This window comes from Atractosteus spatula, chromosome 8 (genome assembly GCF_055471065.1).
Source record: "Atractosteus spatula isolate fAtrSpa1 chromosome 8, fAtrSpa1.hap1, whole genome shotgun sequence".
NCBI lineage: Eukaryota > Metazoa > Chordata > Actinopteri > Semionotiformes > Lepisosteidae > Atractosteus > Atractosteus spatula.
In genome coordinates, this window is record NC_142713.1 from 49,017,499 (window position 1) to 49,042,073 (window position 24,575).

The 24,575-nt window shown below is 36.8% G+C and overlaps 1 protein-coding gene across 1 annotated transcript in view; it reads left to right on the forward strand.

Annotated features, from left to right (window-relative positions):
- The first annotated feature begins 1,994 nt into the window (after window positions 1-1,994).
- The window catches only part of prkcq (protein kinase C, theta), a 32,345-nt gene continuing 9,764 nt past the window's right edge, over window positions 1,995-24,575 (forward strand). The window contains exons 1-13 of the mRNA XM_088924013.1: window positions 1,995-2,179; window positions 9,829-10,010; window positions 10,117-10,259; window positions 13,762-13,961; window positions 15,302-15,362; window positions 16,766-16,928; window positions 18,109-18,140; window positions 18,237-18,322; window positions 19,791-19,920; window positions 20,063-20,172; window positions 21,677-21,800; window positions 23,167-23,321; window positions 23,928-24,101. Of these exons, the coding sequence (XP_088780139.1) occupies window positions 10,145-10,259; window positions 13,762-13,961; window positions 15,302-15,362; window positions 16,766-16,928; window positions 18,109-18,140; window positions 18,237-18,322; window positions 19,791-19,920; window positions 20,063-20,172; window positions 21,677-21,800; window positions 23,167-23,321; window positions 23,928-24,101 (1,350 nt within the window). The 5' untranslated portion in view covers window positions 1,995-2,179; window positions 9,829-10,010; window positions 10,117-10,144. The remainder of the gene's footprint in view (window positions 2,180-9,828; window positions 10,011-10,116; window positions 10,260-13,761; window positions 13,962-15,301; window positions 15,363-16,765; window positions 16,929-18,108; window positions 18,141-18,236; window positions 18,323-19,790; window positions 19,921-20,062; window positions 20,173-21,676; window positions 21,801-23,166; window positions 23,322-23,927; window positions 24,102-24,575) is intronic.

Consider the following 24,575-nt stretch of genomic DNA (forward strand, 5'->3'; position numbering starts at 1 on the left):
AAAACACATTTCAAATTAATACTAAATTTTTTACAAATATATTTTTAGAGTTCTGTCAGTTTTTATTCTGCTCATGAGAGTTACTTTCTAAAGTTTTTAAATCAAAGTGGAAAGTAAAATACTCCTGACACAAATCCATGAATGATTTTAAATCCAATTAATCCATATTTTAAGCTCACAATCAAAAACATTTACATGAGAATCTTGATAATATTACTATCTGTATTCACACCTTTTAAAATACTACACAAGAGATAATATAAGCTAAAAAAAGCAATATAAGAAACACACTAAGAAAGTACGTGTGTCTATAATTATGTAAACAGGAACATCTGAATATTCAGAATGTTGTGATCAAAATAACTAGTGTGTCTTCAACAAGGGACTGCACGTTTAAAATAAAATAAAATAAAATAAATCATGTCTACATCCCTCAAATGATAAAAACTAATTTAATAAAACTAATGTTCAATTCTGATTAGCAGTAATGTACCATATATATTTTGCCCCGCACTAAATATAGTGTGTTGCAGTGTTTAAAATGAAATGGATTGGTTAGGTTTAGCGAATTAAAAGCTTGAGTATAAAAGAAAATATCTCCAAAATACAGTAAGTCAACAGAAACAGCATTACCTCAAGATGCAATGAAGAATGAATTACAAAATTCAGGTGGTAGAAACTGCTTTTCAACAGAACCCATGAAGAAATTATTACATAAACCTTCGCACCAAAGCTTGGAAAGCAATGAAAAGAGCTCATGGAACTATCTCTTGAATGTTTCTCCATAAGTGCTTTGAAGAAGTATTTTTATGTTCCTTTTCTGTTTTCAGTCGAGTGTGGGTGTTCATCACAGATCACACACAGGAAAGAAAAAATGATCAACTGAGGCAGTATTTTCCAAATGAGAAACACATACTGCTAGATATTTTTATAAATTTCCACAACCCAGCACCCACCATGTACCTTTTCACTTGCAAATGAGCATATCTGTACATTTTGATGGTAGTTCGTAAACACACTTAAAGGTCAAAATTTTCATCTCTCAGTGGTACAATTTCTGATCATTGTTGGCTGTAGACTGATTTTCTAATCAACAAAACATTAAAAATTATATTAAAATTCCTCAGGCCTAATTTATTTGTGTGCAACTACGAGAGTTGAAGCTGCTTAAAACTAAAAGACAACAGGCCTGCAGAATCAAGATGACACAAATGATTAGGATATCTTCCTTTTTTTTTCAAACCAAACCCTTCCTTTTTGAGAAAGTTTCTAAAGGTCTGTAAATAAGAAGGAAAGTGGGATATTTCTTCTTTTGCTGCACAGTTAGTAACGAACTCTGTACATACAGAAAAATACCGATTGATCATGGATTTCTGGATCATTGATCTGAATGAAAAAATAACTACTTTTAGTTTTTACTTGTTGATATTATGTATGTAATATATTAGGGTCTTTTATTGGGTTTACCTAATTATATTGCCATCATGCCCTAAAAGTCATAAAGAATGAGACGTACAAGATACAACCTGTTTTTAGTATGTCCTGTATCATTGCGAACATGTACACTTAATTTTGTACGAGGTTATCCCCAGCTGATTATTCAAAACGCGCAATTTACACTGTTTTTAGAGTTGTATCTTTCCTGCATTTTAAATACCCATAAAATGCAAAAAAAAATGCATTCTAAAATAGTCATACTTCAGAAATTTGTTTAACCTCAGATAATTATATATTGCCACATCAAAATTATACTGTGTGGAAATATTTCATTCTTAATTGTTACTGTAACGTAAAGATGCTCAAAACGTTAAAAAGAAAAAACAAGCTATTCCGCTCTGCGACATTATCGTTCTTAAGAGCTTTACAGTTAAAATAACTTATACATATAACACATTTTAAAACTCTTCTGACAAACGCCAATTTTAGCTCGAGTATTATGAGCTCCAATGAAAATCCGACAGAGGCGGAGTCGTACCCAATAGTATCACAGCCTGTCAACTACAAGTCGGAGTTAGTGAGGGTTGTAACAATCGTGATGAGCAATGAGCAGTTAAGTGTACAGCACAATGATTTCACCATGGTTTTGACAAGTCACATCGATATTTCTGAGGACATTTTGTATTTTGTGTAAATAATGTGGCTCGCTTATTTGTAAATTAAAGCGGAGGTAATTTTGAAGGTAAGCCATTTCGCCTTTTTGGATAATGACTGATTTGTTTCTTACTGAAACTTTACTGTTAATATCGTTATCAATAGTGTAGCAATAGGGAAACCACAGATTCGTATGAAAATAACTTCACATAACTTATATTCTTAACCTAGGTTTGGTGGGAGAAAGATATTTTGATATTTGCTTTTTTTTTAACTTTGCGCCCCTGAGCCCCCTAGAAGGTGAAGCAGATAAAGTTAAATATTGTATAGAAGTAGCTATGATTAGAATTGATGTCTGTGCAACAACACATATTTATTATAAAGTACTAGTGGGTTGTTTTACTTTTCCATTAGTATACTTTACCGACTAAAAACAATATTAAGTCAAGATGCTGAAGTCTGGATTTCACAGGTTGCGACACGTCGAGGAATTAACTGGATTCCTGTTTGCTAGCCGTCTTTTTCCATTTAAATAGCGCTATTTTACTGTTTTTACGTCAAATGTGGAATGAAGTTCCTTCTTCAGACTTAACGAGTTCGGTCGATGTATTGAAAACGCATGGTGAAAAAGAGCGTTAGGTTTTACGTGGTACGATTAACTGCTTACTAAATGAGAAATGTGATGCAGGTCTATGTAATGTGAAGCAATTCATGTGGAATATATTTAACCATTAACCAAAGACTACGTATGTGCAGTGGAGAAATTAGTCATATAGAGTTCTGCCTGTATGTATGTCTCTCGTGCAATTAGAAGTATTTATAATAGTGTCAAAGTATGCTGACACAACGTGTTTTATTGTGGATATTTTCAGGTATTTTACCACCCCACAAAAAGTTTTGCGTTTTGTAGATGCAGGTGTATGCATGCACATTTGAAACGGACGACTTTTGACATCTGACCAGGGAACTATTCAGTGTCGTCTTACAGAAACTAGTTCGAGTTCTCTAGTACATCACTAGATGAAATGTACGGTATGCTGTGGCTAATGGTACAGAGGCAAACAAGGATTTAGCTATGTGCAAGAAAGGGAAGTGTTAGTGTTTTTGTTGTTGTTGTTGCTAGTATATATTTACTTGCAGAAGTCCCCACGGACAGAACTGTTGTGATTTTTGTCAAAGATGTAAACATATCTGTGACGTCTAGTGCAATGAACTGGTTCCTAGCCACCTTCTTTAAAACAGCTTTAAAATTCATGCTAATCAAAATGTGCATAACACCAGTCAAGTCATCACTGGAATTTGGATTTGTAAGTTGTACAATAGGTGCAGCGAATGAATGAAAGTGAACATGCTGGATCATAGGGTATTTACAGGAAAAGTGTTGAAAGACTGGTGTTAAAAATAATCATTTTCTGATGACTGCTAAGAAGGATTATGTAAGATTAGCCTGCATCCTGTTGGATCATTTTGTACTTTTTTTAAAAAAAGAGGCTATCTGTGAGCAGCACAGTGATGTTGCTGTTATCACTGCTGCCAAGTCGTGGGGTGGATTCTGTGTGATTTTTCCATGTTTTCATGTGGATTTTCTCACAGTGATCCAGCTTCCTCCCCCTGCCAAAATCATGCTGTCTGTGATTGATTGGCTATTCCTAAATTACCCCTTTTCTAGCCCTGCAATGGACTGGTGTTCTCTCCAGATCACATCATTTCCATCCTGCTTTGTGCCTCATGCTTCCAGGAGAAGGTCTGTGTTGCCATGTCATGCCCTCTATCAGGACAAGTGGCTTTCTGATAATGGATGGTATCTCTCAGGACTCACACCTTTGATCGCAGGACTGCCAATGTGACTAGCAGCTGTGCTCTGTACAAGGGGGTCTCTCATTAATATCAACGCTTGAACACATCTGCAGGGATGCAGAGAGGTCAGCTCTTCTATCGCTGATCAGCCCTGCTATTTCTCACAACTGCTGCAAAAGTAAATACTGCAACATAAAGTTCTTCATTCATCACAGCAAGAAAGCTACCGATGCATGACATCATCATTTAATGAGAAGTCTCTACATCCCCTGACAGCACAACTTGTTTTGCAACATTGTGCTTTTGGTATTAGTTTGGTTTAGGATTAAAATTGAATGGTGTTACCTGTCTCTTGAAATGTGGTTCCCCAGTTACAAAAAATTGCATAAAAATAGCATTTAATTGCATTAAAGATGACTCGGTTACACATTTAAAAAGGACTACAAAGACAACACCTGGCAAAATTAGAAGTGGTTATATTATTTACAGTAGCTTGTTTGAATTAGATAAACCTTTCTAAGAAGAATGCAGATAATGTAATACCATCCTGAACAAGACTAATTTTCTCCTGGTATTAAAACAGTTCTGCATATTAAAGCTACAGTATATTATTTTTCTGGCAAATATTAATTAATTGTGTAGTTAGTTTAATGTTGAGCACCAACATTGATACAGGTCAGGGTCCTGTCATTTAAACTTTAGCCAATTTGATGTTTTTTAAGTGAATTCAGCAATGTCTATGACTGACTTTACAGTGCTGGGGCCCTGGGTTCAGTTCTGGATCTGGGGTGCCATCTGTGTGCAGTTTTGATGTTTGCGTGGGTTTCATCCAGGTGTTCCAGTTTTCTGGCCCTGGATTAATTGTGTCTGTGTCTGCCCAGTGATGGACTGGCATCCCGTCAAGTGCATATCCCAAGTTGTGCCTGTTGCTTGCCAGGACTGGTTCTGGCTCCTCCACTTGGATAAAGTGGTTCGAAAATGGATGGGTGGATTTACAGTGTGATTGCTCAGACTGGAGATAAACTGGTAACAATATAGGGAGTGTACATAACACTTTATAAATGCATCACAAACAAGCTATTGACATTACATTGTCAGTTGATGAAATATTTATATATGAAAACAATAATTGTTGTTTTTAAATAGGTTATTAATCATCATTAGTAGGGATTAATTACTACAATGCTGTATTCTTTTTCTGTTAATCCATTACAGGTTTTTAAGAATGTATCTTTATAATAACACTAAACTATTATTCGGTAGTCTGGTCATTTCCAATGTAGAATCATATATGAAATATTTTTATCATTTTACACTGCAGCAAAGACATCCATTAGATTTCAGCAGACCTTTCTAAATAATGTTGAAGTGTTGTTTTTTGTTCACATGACTTAAAAGAAAAGCGCCTTAAGCTAACAATTTGCAAGTAGCACACCTCCGTTTTGAAAATAAAAGCTCAAAACCTTGAGCTTGACTGATTTAAGATCAATATAGCAGTGGTGAGAAGCTAAGAAGTGGCCCAAGGAGTGGATGTGCTGTTACAGCAGCTCGACAAGCATACAAATGCAGTGGAAGTTGTACATTACGGTTCTTGTTGGCCTTGTATTCGAGTGTCTGAAGGCAGTAGATTTCAATTGTTGCTACACCTCTGAAGTTTCTAAATGTAAAGGTCAGTGTATTGATTTTGAAAATTTCTGACCTTCTGCCGGCCCCTTCGCAATATCTTTATAGGATCAAATAAAAGTGTGCTTTTTGAGCTAGACACCTGCAGGTACTGCAGCTTCTGTAATTCTCTTTGAAGTCATGACAAAGCAGAATAAACATAGTAAGTGTAACATCAATGGCTAAGTGTGAAATCCCATCCTGACAATAACATTAAAACTGTAATATTGATAGCTTGCTCTTCTTTGCTTGTGTGTAATATGTAAGACGCATTGCGATATAAAAAAAATAATCTTACAATACATTTTTTAGTTGTTTTCGTTGGTAATCAAGCAATAATTTTCTACTGAGTGCTTTGGAACTGTGTACTGTCTTTTAGGGTTTTTAACCCACATTGATCACAGTTGTTTTTTAATTAGTATGAATCACTCATTGCATTTGGTGGATGCAATTTAAATATGAGTTATGCATTTGTAACAATTATGAACAAAGATATTTTTAAAGTTTTGTTGGATTCTGTCTGGATGTTCTTGCAATGACTGTGCTGTGCTTTGCAGTTTATTCCCCTGTGATGATCAAAAATTTACTTTTTTGGTGGAATTAAGCAGATTGGTGCTAGATATATCCTCTGTTGACAGCACCCAGAGCTGTCTTTCGGTTGTCAATGGTACCCATGTATATCAAGCTTGTAGAATGTCTTCTATGAGGAGAACCCACCTGTGTAATTTTTCAAAAGTAAACAAATGTGCCGGAAATGTGGTTTACATGGTGTAATTTAAAAGCTACAGGAAGTGCTGGGTTAACGAACAACATATCACAGTGAAATTATTGAGCGTTCTTTAAGCGGCAGTTATTCTTTCAAGTTCCCGTAATAGACACATACAATTATCTCTTGAGTTAGTATGACTTCCTCAGTTCTAAGCTTTAGGACATATTTTTGATTTTTAAGAAGATTGTGTGTTTTAACAGCAAGGTTTGTACTCTGAAGTGTAATGTGTGATGGTAAATGCTTGGTGATGTAAAAGTGTTTCCATCTGCCTTGAAGTGACATAAAACCTGAGCTCCATCTGAAAGCAAACATTCCTGTGTGTTCTTCGTGTTTACATTCTACACAGTTTTATTTTGTTTATTAAAACTTGTTTTGGAAACCAGCAAGTATGTGCAAATATGTAATCCTCAAAATGACAGTAATAGCATGTTTAACTTTTCTATTGTGTTTTAACTTTAGAAAGGATGGTCTTGTTAGCAGTTTAGAGCAATGAAGAAAACCAAAGTGTTTACCAGAGATATTATTGGAGAAAATTTGATATTTGTGAGTCAGCAGTACAGTATGTGTAAAATGCTTTTATCTGTATCACTGCACTAAGCATATCCAGTACTAGTCTCAAGAGATTAGGTATAGTTCAAAATAATAATTTAAAGATAGCTTTTATTTCAGGTTAACTCTTTATACTTTTAATATGCTGCCACAAGCAATTGGACATATATTTTTTTCTTCATTTTCCATTGTGTTTTTGAAAAATGTCATTTAACTTTCTTAAAAGACGTATTTCATGGTCTCATTGTCTCCTGAAAAAAATCATAATTAAAGAGAATACAAAAGGCTGTACCTTTTCCCCTAATAACTTAAATGACTCAAGTATCATCTTGGTCTTATGCCTTTCAAAAAATGTGTCCACAGTGGTTTTTTGATAGTTATGTGTCAGATTGTAGAAAAGATTCTGGTGGTAATTCTTAGCTTGTCTAAGTGTAAACATCAGAAGTATCTGTGTGAGAGAGGTGGGCCTTTTAATCCCGTGGTTTTTTAGTTAAAAAAAAACGATAGCTGACAGGATGTTTTGCTTAAGCTCTGCCCTCAAGTGGAAAGTGCTTGTGAAAAAAGTACTTTCAAGACCTGGTCTTTTTTCCTTTTATTGTATTCTTTCCTTTCACGGAAATGTTAAAATCATCTGAAGCCCTAATGTGAAGCTAGTAAGTTAGTGCACCACTGGCAAACTTGCTTATATGGCTTCTACTGGAGACGACAGGCCTTTATAATGGCTGGAGTCTGTCTGTTGGATGTACTGCTGTAGTTCCCATTTCAGAGTCATGGTCTCACTCATTTTAAAGGTCTCTTTAAATTGCCAGCAGTTTAAGACCCATGGAAAAGGGGGATTTTCCCCAGTAAATCATCCAGTAAGGCACAAAGTCCCCCAGAGTAACATTTACAGATCTGCTCCCCTTTCCTCTGACTGGAGCTAAAGTTAATGCCCATGCCTCAACCATCATGAAAAGACTGAATTAGAATGGCTTTCATCGGAGGCCTGGAAACCCAGAAGAAACCAGTACCCTCTAAAAGGTCCGCTTGTTTCAAGTTCACCAGAGAGTACCTGGATGATCCACAAGACTACTGGATTATTCTGTGGACTGACAAGTCAAAAGTTGAATATTTGACTGCAGTTAGAAATGTTTTCTACAGTGTAAACCAAACACCACTTTCTAAAAGAAGAACCTTGTCCTGACAGTCAAGCATTGTGGTGGGAATCTCGTGGTTTGGAGCTGCTTTGCTGCCTCAGAACCTGGATGGCATGGCTTTCAATCACTGGTGGAACCATGAATCCAGTATTTTATCAGCGAATTGTGGAGGAGAATGTCAGGCCCTCCATTCAGCTATATTGTAGGTGGGTCATGCAGCAGGACAATGATACACAAGAAGATCTACAACAAAATGGCTGATGGAGAAAAAAAATCAGATTTTGGTTTGGTCAAGTCAGATTGCAGACCTAAATCCTACTGAAATGTTGATTGGATCTGAAGCAGACTGTTCATGGAAGAAAAACCCTCAAACGTTCTTGACATGAAGAGGTTCTCTAGGGATGAACGGATCGAAGTTCTTGAAAGCAGAAGTGAGGGACTGATAAACAGTTACAGGAACTGTCTAGTTGATGTAGTCATTGCTGCCTAATGAGGTGCGACAAGGATATGTACTGTTGGAGTTTTGTGTTAATTAAATCATCCCAAAATATTTTATGTTCTTGTATTTAATCAGGCTATCTTCTTCTTGTATTGAGACCTAATAAAATATGTACCAAGGCATTCAGAAGCTTTTCTTTGGCACTGTTTAAGAATGTCCAAAGGGTTTGTTCTGCATGTTATCAAAGGTTAGCAATGAGAGGATTTCTGCTGCTCAGAGACATTTACACTTTTTATTGCTGCTGTGATATTTCTGAAGATGCAGTCAAAGTAAATGCTAGCAATTGAGGTCCTACATGTTTAGCAACTACATCATTGCTGCAGGGTTTTTTTCACGTTTTAGAGAATGTCTAATGGGACTACATCTACTGTTTGCGTTAATAGAGGTTTAATGATCATCTAATTCAAATTAAAATGTTTAACTTCACTTTTAAATACAGATTCCAAATTTCAAAACTGTTTTAAGTGGATACAGGCATTGACGTATAAGTACATGTATTAACAGCAGCGGACAGTGCTATGATACACAGAGCAGGAGAAATGATTGGAAGCACAATGCAGCTTGTGTCTGAGAAAAGTGTGATAAAGAAAGTGATAAAATCTCATAGGTAAGAGATGAAATAATTAAGATACTGTATAAACTTTATTCCTTAGTTTCTTTTTTGCGGTACTTATTCATTTTTATACGAACTTTATTCGTCTTATTCAGAAATATATGCATATTTAAAATTGAAAAAAAAAACGAAGTAAAATCAAGGACATAAAGAGAAGTGCATTATACTGTGGTTTAGTACTGTCTCCCATGCTCCTGTATCCTACTTCCCTATTTCAGATTAAGGCTGTTGTTGTGCATTGAAATGATTGTTGTGCATTTGGTGATTGTTTTGCTGCAGTGACGTCTGTGATTTGAACTGGCATAACCTGGAGTCAAATGCTACCAGGAGGTTTCCTCAGTTTTGAGTTTAGGTAGAGAGCAGCAGATATTGGAATCACACAAGATTACACCCGGAGGGGTAGACTTCAGTGAAGGCGTGTTACTAGGAAGGAGGCACAGCAGTGCTAGAGAGTCAGATAGGTTTGAGATTTCCGTTGGCCTCTGAAAAACTCTACCAGTAACACGGAGGCTATGCTGGATGCATTCCTGTAAAGGTGTTGTATTTCTTTTCTATAAATAGGCCTGAATTCTTTTCTTATGTCATACTCAGCTTCTGCCATGCAGACTTCAAATCGAATCTTAGAACTTTACTCATGAGAACCTTCAAGTGTGAAAAAAAATGGTGGTTTCGTTTTGTGGCTTTATTTTATTTTTAAACCCTAATGTTTTAGAGCTGTGGCCATCAGCGAGTTCCCTCAAACAGAGTCTCCGGCTGACGTGACTGCAGGCTGCAGTGCCCCCCAACCGGGGCAAGCCCATGGAGTTTATCTAGAAGAGAAGCAGCGTCACAGGCAGGGCTTTTCACACAGATCTACTCCTTCTGAAAGGAAACCGCCTGTCACCATTTGGTCTGGTGAGTACATTTTTCCAAATGGCCACTGTCAGTTAAAGATAAAATGCTAATAATAAAATGAGGCCTTCCCAACCCAACCCTCACTGTTTCCTTGACATTTGGGCAGGTTGTTTGGGCCTTCAGCAGTGAAGAAAATGTCTCCCTTTCTTCGTATTGGATTCTCCAACTTTGAGCTGGACTCTGTGCCATACCAAGAGGAGGTGCTTAACCCCTATTGTGCAGTGTACATGAAAGAAGCAGTGGACACAGGTAAAGCATTGGGATAGCCTTTGTTTATTGTGTTTTTTAATACATTGTTTTCTTTCATCAATTTTGTAGATCTTGGTTTTTTTTTCCTCAATGGCTAACAATTCCCAGTCAATTAACTTTCACTTTCCCAACTTCTCAGTACGGTGCATACATTCAGGTACAGCCTCAATAAAGCTTGTATGACCTGCTAGTCAGTCTGGATAAACATAAATGACTGCAGCTGTCATATTGAAACTACTATGAGTGTAATCCTGGCTGTCCATTTGCAATATTTGTTTTTTAATATACAATAATTCTTAGAATTGTTGCTTTTTACGAGAAGTCAGATTAACTATTTATTGACAAAATGTTAAAGTGGCAGCTTCGGAAGGGCTGTAAAGCAGCCCACGTATACAAAATGTTTTTCAGTGCAGCTTCAGTATTACATTATACGATTTTAGCATAACATCCCTTGATTTAAAATCTACGATTTTAACTATATACGTCCCAGCATTCTGTTTGCCATTTTAATTGTTTCCCCAGATTGTTTCAAAGATATAAATGATGTGTCAACATAATCGCTGGTCTACGTAAGCCAACAATGAGCTGAGTCAGATCACATTCAGAACAAGTGCAGCTGGACTGAAACCTGGTCGATACACCAGCTCTGAAGGACCAGGGTTGGGGATTCATGTTTTAAATATTTAACTCTGTTGTAACACCGGCTTGTGAACCAGCAATTTATAAATGTTAAGTAAAAAGACGCCACGCTAATAAGGGGATACCAAGATAACAAGGTTCCCCTCATTTTTAATTTTCCCTTAACACGATAATTAATAAACAGACTACAGAACACAAGTCGAAAAACATAGAAGCCAAAATTTACATTTGGAGAGAGTTCTTAGTGCTCAGCAGCTTATATTCAACATCATTAATGTTGACCACTCCAAAGTACTCAGAAGTGAACCTAAATCAAGGGTAGGTGAGACTGCTTTCATATAACAGTCTTAACAGTCCCAATCTTCCACAGGTGCATTTCACAGGTGAAATGAGAACTGACATTTCTTTTAGCTGACGATAAGAAGAAGACTTTGGTCCCTAAAAATGCATCCAGATAACTGATAAATTGTGCCTGGGAGATCACCTATGAAAATGTAAACAGTTCCACCAATATGAAAATGCATTTCTTTGCCTAAACGTAATCTTAAATTCATTGAGTGCAAAATATTTTTTTTCACATATAACACTGGGGCGAGTTAGCACCTGGTCATCTTTTTAAACATTTCCAGCCTCAAAGGTTGTCCAGCCACCTGCTGTAGTGTCAACTCAGATTGAGCTGTTATCCTCTTACAGTAAACCTGCTGCTTTGCAAACATCTCTAATTTCAGTCATACTGGTGCCTGGGGTGGGAGAAGTTATTTTCTAAGATTAGGGACATCGGTTAATATAGGAATTTTAAGACCAATCCAATTTTAAATCCAAGCACTGTGAGTCAGCTATAATTGGTACTCTAGCCACTTGCTTGAGATAGAGTTGTGCCTGGTATTTCAAATAGGTCAAAATGGATTAGTAGTAATAAGATATATGTACACTTTGAGAGGCAAACTAATTATTACTCTAGTAATAATATTCTAGTACTAGAATACTATTCTGAATAAAAATCATAACACAGTCAGACATTACTGAAAATATATTATAGAGTTGGTACATTGATGACTTTTTTGGGATCTGTACACTAAGATAGTATTAGAAGAAGTCACAATGTGTGCTCTATGCGTACTCGCTGTCTAAAGTGCACGCTTATTTATCTCAATTTTGAAATGTGATTAGACTAAGCAGAAACTGAAATGATGTCCACGTCTTCTTTAGTACACAGTGCTAAAGAACAGTCAGCTTCACACCCACTTGTGTGTGATTGGAAAACCCACAGTTGTGACCTCTAGTGGATGTGGGCTGTGTGACGTTCTTTACAAAACACAAGCAACAACTTGCAGCATCTTGCTTTGTCAGTATAGTTAAATTACACTGAAAAAAAAAGAAAATTCTGATACCGTGGAGATGTTCCATTTTCTTCTGTTTGCAATTAATTGGATGTTACGATGTTGCCCCATAAGAAGCACCAGAGATAGAGTTTCACACTGGAGGCTAGAAATGGATCTGTTTTCAATGGTAAAGCAGATCTCTTGTAGGCTCAAAATCAGGGTGGTACTCTTGTGTGTGTCTCCTCATATTGTACCAAGCTGAAAGAGTAACTCGTCTTTAGAAATGGCACTCTTTTATATGGCTGTTGCACTGGCGTTCTGTGTCTCCCCGCAGTGTCCTAGGTGCAGGGACCTCAGCTCAAAGAAATGAGGATTATTCCTCTCAGTATATATACTGTCACATTTGCATTACTGTGATTGAAGCTGAAGAGCCAGAGCTGGTCTAAGATCAATGCGGGATCATCTCTTTACTGATGTGCAGGCTTTGCTGTTGTGCTGTAGTAAACCACAAGAAATGCTTTGAGTCAGTCTGTCAGGAAATACCAGCATGGCCTATGTCGCAGGTTCATTTAATGTTCCATTTTCTCCATTAATGTGTTTTCCAGTGTAGCCTACATCTTTAAGCTCTCGAAGATGAGACATGCATAACCTTAGTGACTTTTGTTAATATACTGTAGTATATTCAGTACTTAATGTAAAATATGCACAGCATGCAGTATATAGTGCTTATAAGCTGACTACCTGCACATTGGTTTGTTGTTCTCCAAGTAGTACTGTAAATGCCATACAGCTTTGAAGCACATGTAAAGCAGCACAGTGTGTCTTTGGTAGTTCAGGTGGGCAGCTGTGTCAGCATGCATAGGCTGCAAAGGAACAAGGAATAGGTTTATTCCATGCTGAAAAGAGAAGAAAGAAAACACAACGTTTCAGCCGTGGAGCTTTTTTCGGGTGACACCTGAAGAAGGCTCCACGAACAAAAACGTTGTGTTTTCTTTCTTCTCTTTTCAGCATGGAATAAACCTATTACTTGTTACAGTGTGTCTTTGTTTTGTATTTCAAAACTTTAACCCAACTGTTTAGGATATGTAACATCTGCTGCCAGAAAATGTAATATATATTTAAACCTCTTAATAATTGAGAGACATTTGATGTTTTGTTTGTAAAAAAGGGAGCAGATTTGAATCTTTTAGTGACAAACCTTGTGGTTATCCTTGATGATTTTGAAAAAATGAAGTCTCCACTATGTCAAACTACATGTTTCACAACTCACCAGAAATTAGGGTTGTTCTGTTTTTTGTTCCTTGTGTAATGCCCACAGTTGGTCAGATTACTCATAGCCACCTTAATCTGACAACATCAGAATCTTCCTAAAACATTCTAGATGTTTCATGCTGTGCACTATATAAAAATAAACATCTTGTTTCTGCTGGCAAATTGTAGTAGTGCAAGGATGTGTGCATATCCAAGCTCAGGTATAGTTATATTATTCTCTTCAGCCAATCAGTCCCTTCAAGATGTTTGATTTCTTATTGTTTGAACAGAGAAAGGGCAGGTCTATAAGCAAAAGAAGCCAACCATGTACCCTCCCTGGAACACGACCTTTGACGCCCACATTAACAGAGGGAGAGTGATGCACATCATCGTGAAGGATAAGACACTGGAGCTGAAGTCAGAAGCAACGGTGCAGCTGGACTCCCTGGCTACCAGGTGTAAAAAGGAAAATGGAAAGTTGGAGATCTGGGTGAGTCTAGGGAAGTTAATATTCAGCCATTAAAAATGAGAGTTGTGTGCTATTAAAACAAAGTTTAACTGAAGACAAGTGCTTGAGATTAAAGATTAAACAGAAAGTGGTTCTGGCCAAAGCAGTGTCCTTGTCTGAAACAGAAAAGGGTCAAGCGGTAGCAGTCAAGGTGGATCAAAAACTTATCAATCAGTCTTACATAAATGCCTATCATTCATGTACAGTGTGTGAGCAGATGCAATCCCAAACAAGAACAAGTAGCTCATAATGGTTGAATTATGAAACAGAGGTATAAGAGTTTTTCAGACTTTGCAGAAATACCAAAAAATAATGTGGAACTAAATGATTTAAGTTGGATTTTAGGCATCAGCAGGAACCTCTACCAGTTCTGCACTGGGTGAGTGTTAAGTGTGCAGAGTAATCACCAAGTTCTAAAGGTTAGAGTCAGGGACACAAACACAGGTGATTTCTTTCACAGTGATCAAGGTGAGTGAAGAAAATTTAAGTTTTGGTTCAGGGTGCTAGAAGAATCTCGGTTCCGCTTCAGAAACCAAAGTATTTTAAAGAGAAGTTTGTTTCAGAGAAAACAAATTACTCAGAACAGATTACAGTAAAGATAAGTAAAAAGACTTTAGTTGTTTGTATTGGGTGCATCTCCTTTTTCTAGCATTGAAAATGTGATGTCATGTGAAGTACAAAAAGTGAGATAAAATATATAAAAAGAGATTTAGCTATTTAGACATAGTATTCAGTTCTGTTCAGGTTGCCATTATTGCTATATTTGTTAGCTTTAGTATTGCTAATCACTCTGTAGAATTTGAATTATTAACAACAAAATAAAGATTGCAAGAGGCTAGTCTTGTTGCAGAAGACATAATTGTCCAAACTTCATAAAACAAACTAAAAATGGCACATGAGGATAAAGTAGCTTGGAAATCGCTTTACTTTAAGATGAAAAAAGTACTACTCTAGCTAGGGTTCAAAATGAAGGCATTAATAATCTCAACAGTAGCTTTCAAAGTATTAAGTTTATGAATTGTATATTCTCCTCATATTTGTATGGGTTTCCTTTCGGTACTCCAGTTTCCCCCCATAGTCCAAAGGCAAATTGATAGGTTAATTCTCTTCTAGTAGAAATTGGCCCTGGTGTGAGTGTGTCTGCGTTTGAGTCAGTCTACCCTGTGATGCACTGTTATGCACCATCTCACGTCTGTTGCTTGCCACTGCCTCCTCCGCGACCCTGTATTGGATAAAGCAGTTAAGAACTGGATGGATGAAAATGAGTAAATAAAACACACACATTAGCAAAAAGCTTTTCTTTGATATGTTCTTAATTCCAGGTTGAGTTAACACCACATGGTCGCTTACTGATGGAGGCCAGGTACTTTCTAGAGAAGAGTGGTAAGTTGCATGAACATAATCTCTTTTTGAGTCTCAAGAAAGCTTGAGTCTTTAAGCTGCTTTCCAGTGTTTTTAATGTTGAGACAATCAGATAACATTGACCAGAAAGTGCTTACAATGTTTAAGTTGAATTTGAATGTTGACATTACCTTCACCTCCATCTGAAATAACATTTGCTTCAACAAATTAGAATTCTGCAAAGTTTCATAGATTCTGATATTCACTTTTATCTTTGTTCCGTGAAAACACCCTTTAGATTACGTAATATACAAACACAAAAAATCTTTTCTTCAGAAGATTGTTTGTCTTGATGTGATTGTGAGATGGTGTGAAAATTGTTCATAAACTTAGAGAAGGGGACATACTGCAGTAAGCCTATTAATTTTACATGGTGTGGTTTTTATGTTCTGCTTGGTAAAAATATAGAAGACATGCAGTAACATTATTCATAGCATGACTTCAATGACAAATGCAGTCATTGCAGCTGTCAGCCTTTGGTTTAAGAAATGCCTTCAGTAAGTAATTTCCAGTCTAGCTTGAGGGCAGTTTGCCAAATGTTTCCCCTTGCTGTTCCACTTAAACCACACAAATGTCACTTTTGGAGAGAAACTAGCAATACAGTAGAATTATAATGTGGCTCGGGAGACAGTTGAAAACCAAGGCATGGTTTTGCAAATCATTTTCGGGATTTTCAGCGTGTATAATAAACATTTGTACAAAAACACGTTGCAGCATCTGTGTATGTTTTTTAAAAGAATATCTGTCCAAGTTCCCATTTTTCTTACAATATGCTACACATTTGAAGTTAATAAGTGTTCTTCATTATGGGGTATTGCTTCACAGATGAAATCATTCACTGTATTAAGTTGTTAACAATTGTATAATTTCACACATTTCAACAATACTGTATATTAATTTATTTTGCATGTCTGAGCTTTTTTTCCATTCAAAGTTTTATCTTCCCATTCATCATATTTCTTCTGAAATTCTTTTATTGCTTAAAACGTTAATGAATCTGAAGCTCCAAACCCAAACACTTTCAAGGTTTTAAGCAATGGATTAGAAAAACAATAATGAATATTTTAAAAGTGTCCGTCTAAAAGAAACTAAGGTCTTTTAGTGCATTGTTCCTCTATTTAATGACCTTTGCTTTTAAATACCCCTATTTCTCAGTAACATTTCAGGTTGTTAGTAAATAAAGGTATTAAAAAGTAACAAGTAGATCAAGCCAATATCAATATAATAAGTATCAATATTAATGTGCATAAGGAGTATAATAGTGTCTTCTGGTATTTATAACTCTTCTTGAGAGGATTTTTTCAAGAAAAGGGTCATTTGGTCTGAAATACTTTGGTTCTATTAGATTTATTGTGCATTGCTTTTCCTTTTCTGGTTGTTCTTAGATGCTGCAGGACACAGTGAGAGTGAGAGTGAGGGATTCTTTGCCCTGCATCAGCGTAGGGGGGCTATCAAGCAGGCCAAGGTTCACAATGTAAAGTGCCATGAGTTCACTGCGACATTCTTCCCTCAGCCCACTTTCTGCTCCGTCTGCCATGAGTTTGTCTGGTATGTTTTTATTTTTAGGAATATCTTGCAAAATAAATCTGCATGTACTTCCCCAAATTGTAAACTGTGCGTGACAAATATGGCTCATGTATAAACATACTGTCCAGAAAATGTCTTTCACATGAAAAATGCCCCCCAAAAAGGTGCCGACAACTGTTTCTGTGCACAGAAATACCATTACAGCACTTACAGATTACAGATACTTTACAATGCCAATCATAACGTCAATGACAGGACGACCGAGTGTAATAACCCTGACACAAGACAGTGGGGTCTGGGTCACACACTTGTGTAGTCGCCTTCAAGGAGCAGCTGCAACAGGCAGAACACTGCCCAGCAACCGAAGGATCCGTCCGCAAAAAGTCACCAACAAGTTACGTAAATTTGTCACTGTCGACCAGCAATACGTCCATTACTTCAGCTGCAATTTGTCACCATGAGTTACAGCTCCAGTGGGGCAGGCAGCACTGCAGTCAGTCTCATTATAGGTGGAGTAACATCATCTCCACTCACAACACTAGATTCACCTCAGTGCGCAGTGAAGAATGACAGTGTCTGAGTCAGACTGCATCATGGTTCCCTTCATGTCCATGGTCCAGGTCTTGTGATGTCTGGCTCTGCAAAGCACACTTTGTCCAACAGGCTTCACAACAGCAACAGATTTCATATATGTCCATGATATGAAATGCCTTTGGTTGAGCACATCTGGAATGAGACTGCTGACCTGTGCAGGGACCTGGTCAACATCTGGAATAAAGCTGCACAGGTGTTCGGCACCAAGGTGATGGCCCCTATGAGGTGCAGTGGCCTTGCAGGTATCAGTGCCAGTGGTGGCCATCAAAGACACTGACTTGGTGATTTGATTTTACACCAATACATGACGCTATGTAGGCTGGAAAACTTGGATGGGTATAGTGTATGGATTGTTTTAGAACTTCGTGCACTATTAATTTCGTTATATTGTTGCACTTCTGTATTCACAAATATACTGCTTTGCCATTCCATGTACAGTACACTTTCTTTTTTTGGGTGCGTTATATGTAAAATCAGAGAATTCTTGTGGTTGTGGAAATTTGCAGTAGAATTTTATAAAATATCTGTTGTACATTTTGTTTTGTTTGTTGTTGATGTATTTAAAAATGTATTTCTGAAGGACTGTTTTCAATTGGATTTTTTTCAGGGGTTTGAATAAACAGGGCTACCAATGCAGACGTGAGTACATTCTAAAGAGATAAATTAAGATATCACACGTTTTGTGAGATAAAGAACATCTGTGTACTTAACATTTTTTTTTCTATTTGTTTTTAGAGTGCAATGCTGCAATTCATAAAAAATGCATTGACAAAGTGATAGCCAAATGTACCGGATCTGCAGTCAACAGCAAAGAGACAATGGTATGGACTGTGAGGATGTGTACTGTTGTACTTTTCAGTGAAAAAATTTGGTACAAAAGGTACTTTACAAAAAATAAATGGATATAATTAAATGGTTAAGGATGTTGCAATTAATCTTTTTAACCATACTTTCTGCAAATATTTTACTGTTATATGAAGTTTGTGAAAAGATACAACACTTAAAAGTATTTTACTTAAGAGCAGTTTACAGAATAAATAAACCGTGTCGTGTGTATATATTTTTCTAATAAATATAAATTTCAACTTTAAGACAGATTATTTTTGGAGAAGCAATAGAACTAAGTTTGCACTAGAAAAAAATATCTTTGTTTTGTGAAAAAGTACCCCCAGCCACCTTTTTAATCCTAGACTGGATTTGTGTTTGCCAGAATTCAATTTATATGTGTATAATTAAAGATCCAGGAAATGACTTCTGATGCATGGCCAAGGAAACTGACTTATTCTTGTGATTATGAAATAGAAGTTCTTCTTAGGAACTGGGAAACTTCCTATCTCACCATTAACAGTCACGTAAACCAAATACTAAAAATATATATAAAGTACCACACCACACCCTAAGAACATTAGTGGTATGCAAAACTAGCAAACGAAACAATTAGTGTTTTCATTAAGTATGTGTTTCTTTAAAAGGCCTTGTACAGCAGGTCACTGTTTTATGTCTTGTGTATGGCCTGGTTCAAAATAGTAAATGTTACAAAGTTTATAAGAAAAGCTGCATTGACCGTTTCTGCTCATTAATCTGTTTGATTAAATTAATTAATCAGTTCTTTCTGTGCTTTTTTTCATTAAGCGGCTTACACTGAAGCTCACAGATATTTTAAAAGTAACACTATTAGTAGGGTATAAGCTAAACAACAATTGGGTTGTGAGAACCTGCCACTCTGTGTGTGTAAAATAGAGTTTTTAACAGATCTAGAGTTAACTGTTTTTTATATGTAAATATGAAGTGTGACTTTGTAAAAGCTCTGGAGGTTAAGCTTGGCCAATGACTTGAAATATTTTATAAGGTTTGAGACGGAGAGCAAAGAAAGCTTAGCAGGGTGGCTCAATGGTGCAGTGATTAATATCGCTGCCTTGCAGTGCTGGGGTAGGCCCTACAGTAGGTTTAATCACGGACCTGCAGTGGTGTCTGTGTGGAATGTGTATGTTCTCCTCGTGTTTGCAGGAGTTTTCTCTCACAGTCCAAAAACATGCTCGTAAATTAATTGGATTCTGGGAAATCAGTGTCTCCATGTCTGTGTGTCTACCTTGTGATGGACTGGCGTCCAGTCCAGGGTGTACCCTGCCTTGCTCCCAATGCTTGCTGGGATAGGCTTTGGCTCCCCTGCAACTTTGAATTGGAAGAAGCTGTTAGAAGATGGATGGATGAAGAGAGAAAGCATAGCAGATGCTGAGTTCTTTCACCTGGGCTTGCAGTTTAAACGCTTGTACTGTTGCTCCTTTTTAGATCCACAAGGAGAGGTTTAAAATAGACATGCCTCACAGATTTAAAGTCTATAACTACAAGAGCCCGACATTTTGTGAACACTGTGGAACACTCCTATGGGGGCTTGCAAGGCAAGGTCTGAAATGTGAAGGTGAGCCATTCACTTTTCCTTCTAGGCTGTCTGCAGGGTTTCTCATTCACAATTCTGTTGTTAGGATGTAGCAGCCAAGCATTTATCAGCCTTGTACCTCAGATTCCGTGGTGGGCTGTTAACATTTGTCTTCTCCCTACAGAATGTGGAATGAACGTTCATCACAAATGTCAGAAGAAAGTTGCAAACCTCTGTGGAGTAAATCAGAAGTTAATGGCTGAAGCACTGGCCATGATTGAAAGTGCACAGCAGGTTAGTGCTAAGATTTTACTAAGTATTTCTTCTACTTTCTACCTTTTCTGTCTCTTTCTGAGGATACAAAAACATGCTAGTCTGCATGCATTAACCTGAACAAACTTTATTTTCAAGGGTGGTTTTAATTTTGAATCAGTTTGAAATTTCTATAGAACATTTCCAGGGGTATGTCCTTATAATTGACTACAGTAAAAATTACAGTATGTCATTAGTATGAATGTATAAATTTTGATTTTTTACACATTCAAAAAGTCTTTAAAGTTCAAAGAAAAACAAAACAAAGTTAAAAGCGCTTTTGAAATGAAATCACATTTTCAAAATGAAAAAAAAACTGCCATGACTTTTTATAAATCATAATTCATCCTATAAATCTTTTAAAATATTTCTGTATCAAAAAGAATACCAAACAATAACTTTGATACTTTGAAAAATCGTTTCTGCACAGAGTATGTACTATATTTTGTCATCACGTTTCTGAAGTGTTTTTTTATTTTGTTCACTATTTTTCATTCTCCCTTTCATGTGAATTAAAAAAATAAATCTTCCAGTTGCAGTGAGTGTGGCTACTTTTGATGAACATGCCATTGTTTGGACAAAGCCATGTATTCAAGCATTTCATCACACAGAAATAAGGAGAAATTACGTGGGCCTTAGTTTCTAACCAGCAGAAGAGAAACAGGCCACATTGTACAAACTACAGCACCTGATAACAAACATTACTCATTGAGGTGCCTACACAAGTAACATGTCAATATATATATTATATGTACTATCACTTTTCACGAACACCTCCAGACACTTCTTTCAGATGAAGCAGTAACTGCAGTCTTCACCCACACCGACACCCACTTCACACCCACTCAGCTGTTCATCTCTTAGAGCCTACAGGCAAAATCATCATCAACAACTGTTGTCATGTGATGGATTTTTAGGCATCAAAAGGCACGCTTTTTCTGAAAATGTTGTCTGTTATCTTTCCATCCAGTAGGCTGTCAGTTGTGTCATGCAATTACTATAGATGTCATTTTAATTTAATTTCACTGCTGCGGCTTAACATTACACAGAAAAGACTGTAAGGAGATATCCACAAAACCCAGAATCTTGTCTCAAGCAGTTTATTGAGTCAACACATCTCATAAGATGAGACACTGTTTTGTACATTTTTATGGTATAGAATGTATATATTGTGGAAGCCAGCCATTTGTCAGCAGACATTGAAGGTTTGGAAGCCCACCATTGAATGAAGAATTTATAATATATAATTGTTTTTTCTTCATTTTAAAACAACACAGCATATCTGACTATTTTTAAAATATAGATACATTTTTAAGTTGCTGTATTGGAAAAATGCCACCATTCCTGCTGTACTTAGTGTTTTTAGTTGAACATTGGCGATACAGTCGAATTTCACTGAGGGATTGGAAGTGGGGGGAATATCAGGAGGTATTCTCTCACACAACAGGAGGTGAACTTTATCAAAATGAGTTTTTTCATCCATAAGGCCCGATGCAGCCGTGACACAGAGATCATTGGCAGGGAGGGGCCAGTTGACATCAGCCAGCCTGGTGTTATAAGAGAGCCATCTGGTGTTCAGCACATACCAGCGCCTGTATCCACAAGGAAAGGTAACACAACTCTGCCATGTGGAATTGTGAATTGTGATGCCTACATTAACAACATTGTTCTGTGAAGAGAATGAAAAAGAAAAGAACACCACAGTTCTTTTTGTAGCTGTTATTCTTTGTAACTTATAAGGGAAGACAGTCACAATTAATGATGCATGTTTGTAACTGCGAAGGAGAATGAAAAGTCAGGTTTAAATTTCAAGATTATTAATCCAGAGATATGGTCAGGTGTTTCTAAATTGTTTTCCTTAACAGAGAACACATAGTTGTATTATAGCAAAACTAAAAAGAACAACATTCAATTTGTGGACCGTCTTCCATGTCAAACCTATATTGTTGGTCAGGTGTTTGTTATTAGGTATCAGACCATCTTGCTTTGACTTTAGAAAGGTCTAAATGAAAACCAATGAACTTTCTGTTAAAGAAAAGCAGGTAATATAAAATCTGAAAAAAAGAAAAATACCATCAGCACCCCTTTACAGAATTTGGCACACCAAAATGAGCAATTTGGTATATACTGCAGAACAGGTTGGTCAAGAAAAAACATTTGTAGGTGATGACCTAAAAAATAATAAGAGCTATCAAGGAAAACACCAACAACCTCCAGAGTACGGGAGTGAAGATATCAAATTTTTAAGATGGCAGAATTACTAAGACTGCACTGCAAGATGTAAACATCTCATCAGTAGGAACATAAAGCCAGATTCAAATTCTCAGAGAAGTTTTGGAGCATAGTTTAATGGACATTAAAGATAAATCTAGGCCAAAGTGATGCAGAGGTTAAAGTGTGGAGAAAGGAACAACTGCAGCTTGTCCAAACGATACTATTTCATCTGTGAAACATGCTGTCACAAGTAGGTTATATAATTTTACCACTCTGGCAAGTCACAGAGGTCACCCATGCGTGTCATGCTGAGGATATCCTGGCTGGCTAAAACCTACCCAGTCCTAATAGTGCTCAGCCAGTTGTATGCTGTCTCTTGTGAACTCTCTGCTAAGGTTGCAGGCCAGATTCAAACCAGTAGTATGTGCTCCAAATGAGAATTTCAGTTGTAAATGCATAGAGGTATATCATTTTGATTTTATGAATTTTAAGGGAATATAATACGTTGAAGCATAAGTGGCTATTGTGTGTACTGTCAATATTCTTTTATTTGTTTTTTTATCACTGCCTGTTTTCACGCTACAAACAAATATGCATCACTGACTGTTGTTTAATGTTTAAATGTATTGTCTTCCAACCTAACGCTATACTGGAATCAAGGACATCATGTCCACTAATGTTTTACTGATGATTGTTATTGTGGGAATTTGAAAGATGCTGATTTCTATGACACCTTGGTATTGAATATATCCCTTCTTTTAGATCTCCAGGGAATAGCCTGGGAATGTCCCAAAGAACAGCATCAAGAACCAGAAATTCCTGAACCCACGTATGCAGTAGCAAGGAAAGAAATGCGCAAGTTTACCATTGATGATTTCATTCTACATAAAATGCTGGGAAAGGGCAGCTTTGGAAAGGTAAATAGTGGAGAAAAATGGCCAGTCTGTGCTTAGAAGACCATTGACAATTCATATATGCATTAGAGATGGCAGTCCAAAAAACAGGTTTTAGACTTCTTAGTGCTGTTGAATTGCATTTTAAAGGCATATATTAGATATGTTACAAACCTTACAGGGTATTCAGACTGTTTAATATTTGTGCACAATGATAATCTAAAGACAAAAATGAGCAATGTTTCCACATTAATGTATAATAGATGAGCATGGAATTTTATAATGTAAAAACACTCCTATTGTGTTAATTATTTTTATAAAGGGCTTTAGTACATGTATGAAATACCACAAATATGTATATCGTTCCCAAAGACTTTGTTTTCAGTTCAAGCACTAACTCCAGTTTTATATAGACCTGTGCACCTTGTTTGTACTGTATAATCCCGTTTGTACGGGGTATGTACAATGTCGTACTTCATTACCATATTTACGCAAGCCATTTGTCCTTTTGCTTTGAAGTTTTCAGAGTTAGAAAGGAACCGGTCTGTTTTTTTAATCTGAGGGAAATAAGAAAAAGGGAGTTTTCGCTTTCAAATTTTAGACTAACAGCCCTCTTGTTTGACATTGCAGGTGTTTCTTGCAGAACTTAAGTCAAAAAATCAATTCTTTGCAGTGAAAGCTCTGAAGAAGGACGTCGTGCTGATGGATGATGACGTGGAGTGCACTATGGTGGAAAGGAGGGTACTGTCTCTGGCATGGGAGCATCCTTTTCTCACACACCTCTACTGCACCTTCCAGACCAAGGTCAGTTCACCCCTGGATCACCACCACTGGCAGGGCTGGAGTGAGCCAAAATAATCGTTAGCCAGTATTTTTATATATTGATTTGTGTTATGGGCATCACCGATTCTAGTGGTGCTCAGCAATGGGGATGACTTTCAGAAAAGCTTAATGTGAAATAAGTCACAAGCTTTTGTTTTTATTTTTTGAAATGTTTATGCACCGAAAACATAGTACAAGACAAAGTTTTTTTTCCTTATGAGTTAATTGAATTTCTCTACAGGGCAGTTTCAGCAGAGAGCAATAGTCGTGTTTTCCTGCAATTAAATTGTAGATTAGTTTTGGGGACAAACTCCATACCACTGAAACAAATGAAGGGCTTGTACTTACAACATGTTAATAAAGAAATAATCTGATTTTCCGTTGTTGCCATTGATCAGACTTAGCACACTAATTCCATAATTTATTGCTGATGTCTTATAGATGGTTTGATAGACA